The following is a 3,612-nucleotide window of genomic DNA, read 5'->3' as shown; positions in this document are numbered from 1 at the left end:
GCATCAAAGGAGCTACATCACTCGTGAATTACAACATCAACGGAGAAAAAGCTACATCACTCCTGAATTACAACATCAACGGAGAAGGAGCTACATCACTCCTGAATTACAACAAGCTATTCAGAGGCATCAAAAGAGCTTTATCACTCCTAAATATACAACATGTAAAATAAGGATAAGCGGCATCACTACAAAAGATAAAATCTCCAAGAAATTCCTTCAACTAAACTTGGGATGTAAACAGTATATCTGTCACAACAAAACTTAAAGAAAAAAGTTACAGTGACATTAGAACAACACAAGGTCTATAGAGACGGTTTGCGACGCCGCTCTATAGACAACATAACACGTGTGGGGCCCCATAAACAGAATATAAATAAAACAATTTGTCATCAGTTGGAATATTGACGCTCATCAGCTGAAAAAAATATAAACGAAACAATGAAGAGTTTGTTGTTGTCATGAAAGCTAACAACATACAAAGGCCAGAACGTTTCTTCTTCTGTAGCATCAATAGATTGGTAAAGATGTTGCTGAGCTCGCCATGATGGACAGTAATGCGTCTACAGATTTGATAGAAAAATCTTAGAAAAAGCTTCGTTCGTGAGAATAATAGACGTTACTTCTTCCCTACATTACTACTGCATGCTAGACACAGCAATGTCCCTGCTTTCCCTTGCTCTTCATAAGCTTTTCGTTGTCCTGGATTCTCATTCAGAGCCTTTGTATATTTCATAAAAGCCCTGTGTACATGTTGCTTGAATTCAGAAGAACCCTCTAGAAAATCAGGTACGATATGCTGTCCACCTTCTTGCAACGCTTCAGAGTGCATATCACCCTCTCGTAGCGGCCCACTTCTTTCTGTAACAATGATACCTTCCTTCTAAACTCTATATGATTTACCAGGAAAATGGGTGGGACCATCCCAATCACTAAATCCACTACGTCGCCTATCTAGCTCGTGAGGAGGAGAAAATCTCCTTAAGAACCTTGATGGACTGTCCCTTTCTTCCCATGGTCTGCTGAGTCCTTGGGGCGTTTGCTCGCTCGTCTAGGCAGACAATTTGACATGTCAGGATCGCCACGGTAAATTTATGGTTGCGGAGGCACCATCATGCACAGGATTCTCAGGGCAAAAGATTGCAGATGACTCAATACTTGGACCCAAGAAGCAAGAATGCCAATCACGGCAATTTTTAAAAAAGCAACACAAAGAGCTTTCTTCCGAGGTGAAGAAGGTCAAGCTTGCAAAAGGAAAGGCCCCTGCTGCTGAGCTTAAAAAAAAGCAACACAAAGAGCTTTCTTCCGAGGTGAAGAAGGTCAAGCTTGCAAAAGGAAAGGCCCCTGCTGCTGAGCAAAAGCATGATGCAGGCAGCCGACTTCGAAAATGCAGTAAAGATGACCAGCTTGTGGTCACGAGGCAGCCTCCCCATGCTGAGACATCTCTCGATGCTGCTCAAAAACTGAGATATCTCAATGTCTGCAGGTGAAGAACCTCGAAAACTGCACACATTTGTGAAACTTGAACTGATTTAAACCCGCAGAGGAAAATGCTATCACAGAAATCGTACATTCAATCCAGAGTCCTTCCACACCAAACGAGCTGATGGAATAAACCGACCTGCAAAGAGAAAAGCAGCAGATGGAGGGCCAGAGAGAGACCACAGCTGTATCACCTGTCAAAAATGGCCAGAGAGAGACCACAGCTACATCACCTGTCATCAGGACGGGACTAAAACACAGCGACGAGACCTACACGAAAATCCTAAAACGAAACCTTGATAGTGCACCGTGCAATGAATCAAAGCCTGTGTGTAGCAGCAGACCCCGCGGGTCAGGGGCGCCATGGCATCTTCCACCGCAGCCTGGCAGGACTCCACAGATCCACGGAAGGGCAGTGAGTGGGGGGAATCTCGTGCCCCCTCGTGAAGCAGACTTGCACACAGGAGAGAGGCTCCGATCCTTACCTGGAGAAGGGCTGTGTGCAGGCGACAAGCTACGGTCTTTAGAAGATCGACTACCCTTGTCAGCATATGGTGATTCCTTTCTCTCATAGGATCGGCGCTTGGGACAATCATCAGCACCCCTACTAGGGCTTCTACTACAGCTCTGGCTTCGACTTCGAGTAGGGCTTTGGCTCCTACTACGACTAGGACTTCGAGTCAGACTGTCTTATGCTGGTGATGGTGGAGGCAGAGGCAAGATACTCTCAGCTACCAGGTTACCATGGCCGATCCTCGTGTCTATGGTAAGGGGGGGTCTTTAAGGAGGGGAGAGTGGTGATCGACGGCCCCCTTTTTGCCCCCATCACATCCAGATGATAACGTTGACTGCGAAATTCGATGGGATGAATGTCTTGTTGCTCAAGTGCCCGGCTCCGAGCATGCCGTGGTCCGAATGTGCCCGGCCCAAAATATGCCCGGCCCCGAGCGTGCCCGGTCTCGAAAGTGCTCGGATCCTGGGGTGCCCGGCCCCGGGCACATTCGGTGCCGCGAGCTTTGCATGTGGCAAAAAAGCTAGCCATTCTCATGGTTTGGAGAGCGTCGCGCGTGTGGAAGATCGAGGGGATTTTGCAGGGAATCGGAAGGACGCTATGAAAGGGGGAAAGCATCATCGAGGTGCCAGTCCTGGGATTAGAGGTGGTGCAAGCACGAATTCTCCTATATCATGGACATTAACGATGGAGCAGCAGCAGAAGGGTGGTGCGCGCAAACTCTGGAGCAAGGAGTGTCGACCCTCAGTATCGACGGCCTGCGAGACGAGAATTTGCTCAGGTGAGTTCCTCTATAGCTCTACGATCTGTGTTGCACCTAGCATAGAAAAAAGAATTTCACGTAATTGCAGTAATTGTAGGGTATGTCATCCATGCCCGTAGTCGATAGCGTAGCCGCACAGCATGGTTTAGGGCTTTTGTGTCTAGGTGTGTTCTGGAGTTCGTCCAAGTGCATGTTTCAAATTAAACATGTGTTTGCTGGCTCCAATAGAATGAAGCCGAGCAAAAGACCCAGATCACAAGGGCAGCAAGCCATGCACGTGGCATCAGTACCCCCCCAACACCCCAAGCACGCTCACCAATGAAGCTCCAATCACAAGGGCAGCAATCACCGTCTCCTAAGCAAGCCATGCATGTGGCCTCACCATCTCCCGACATACCCCAAGTCCCCTCGCCAAGGAAGCTCCGATCGCAAGGTTCCCTGCAATCACCATCTCCTAAGCAAGCCATGCATGTGGCCTCACCATCTCCCGACGTACCCCAAGTCCCCTCTCCAAGGAAGCTCCGATCGCAAGGGCAAGAAGCCATGCACGTGGCATCACCATCTCCTCAGCCAACCATGCATGCAGCATCACCATCCCGCGAGACACCCCAAGTGCCATTGCCAAGGAAGCTCTGATCGCAAGGGGAACAAGCCATGCACGTGCCATCACCACTCTCCCCTCAGCCAACCATGCATGTGGCATCGCCATCTCCTGAGACACCCCACGTGCCCTCACCAAGGAAGCTCCGCTCTGGCAAGTTTGTTCCTGTGCGCAAATTTGTGGTGCCACCGGCTCCCAGAAAGCAAGCAAAGGCGCAACAATCTCCAACCAAGAAACGACTGCCATTTGTTCACA

General features: G+C 49.1%; 1 protein-coding gene across 5 annotated transcripts; it reads right to left on the bottom strand.

Moving 5' to 3' along the window:
- Positions 1-430: 430 nt before the first annotated feature.
- Positions 431-2,234, bottom strand: LOC148039073 (uncharacterized). Of its 5 annotated transcripts, XM_087674957.1 has the most exons (4): positions 1,968-2,234; positions 1,778-1,865; positions 1,572-1,676; positions 431-1,452 (listed from the first exon to the last, which is right to left on the bottom strand). In XM_087674957.1, the coding sequence occupies exons 1-4, from the start codon at positions 2,076-2,078 to the stop codon at positions 1,073-1,075; spliced, it is 684 nt and encodes a 227-aa protein (XP_087531083.1). In that variant the 5' UTR covers positions 2,079-2,234; the 3' UTR covers positions 431-1,072. The 5 variants fall into 5 exon arrangements, 4 of the variants coding, with proteins under 4 accessions (XP_087531083.1, XP_087531084.1, XP_087531085.1 ...); XM_087674958.1 differs by having other exon boundaries at positions 431-1,503; positions 1,622-1,676; positions 1,778-2,234; XM_087674959.1 differs by lacking the exon at positions 1,778-1,865.
- Positions 2,235-3,612: the final 1,378 nt, after the last annotated feature.

The sequence above is a fragment of the Lygodium microphyllum genome, chromosome 3, assembly GCF_053477565.2.
Source record: "Lygodium microphyllum isolate KBCC chromosome 3, Lygodium_microphyllum_v1.1.10, whole genome shotgun sequence".
Taxonomy (NCBI): Eukaryota; Viridiplantae; Streptophyta; class Polypodiopsida; order Schizaeales; family Lygodiaceae; genus Lygodium; species Lygodium microphyllum.
This window is presented reverse-complemented; position numbering and strand designations above follow the sequence as displayed.

Bases quoted from the DNA above. Each gene is read 5' to 3' on its own strand.
- LOC148039073 (XM_087674957.1), bottom strand. From the start codon at position 2,078: ATGATTGTCCCAAGCGCCGATCCTATGAGAGAAAGGAATCACCATATG. The intron at 1,866-1,967 runs GTAAGGATCGGA...GAGTCCTGCCAG, and splicing joins TGCACACAGCCCTTCTCCAG to GCTGCGGTGGAAGATGCCAT. The intron at 1,677-1,777 runs GTTTCGTTTTAG...CATTTTTGACAG, and splicing joins TTGCACGGTGCACTATCAAG to GTGATACAGCTGTGGTCTCT.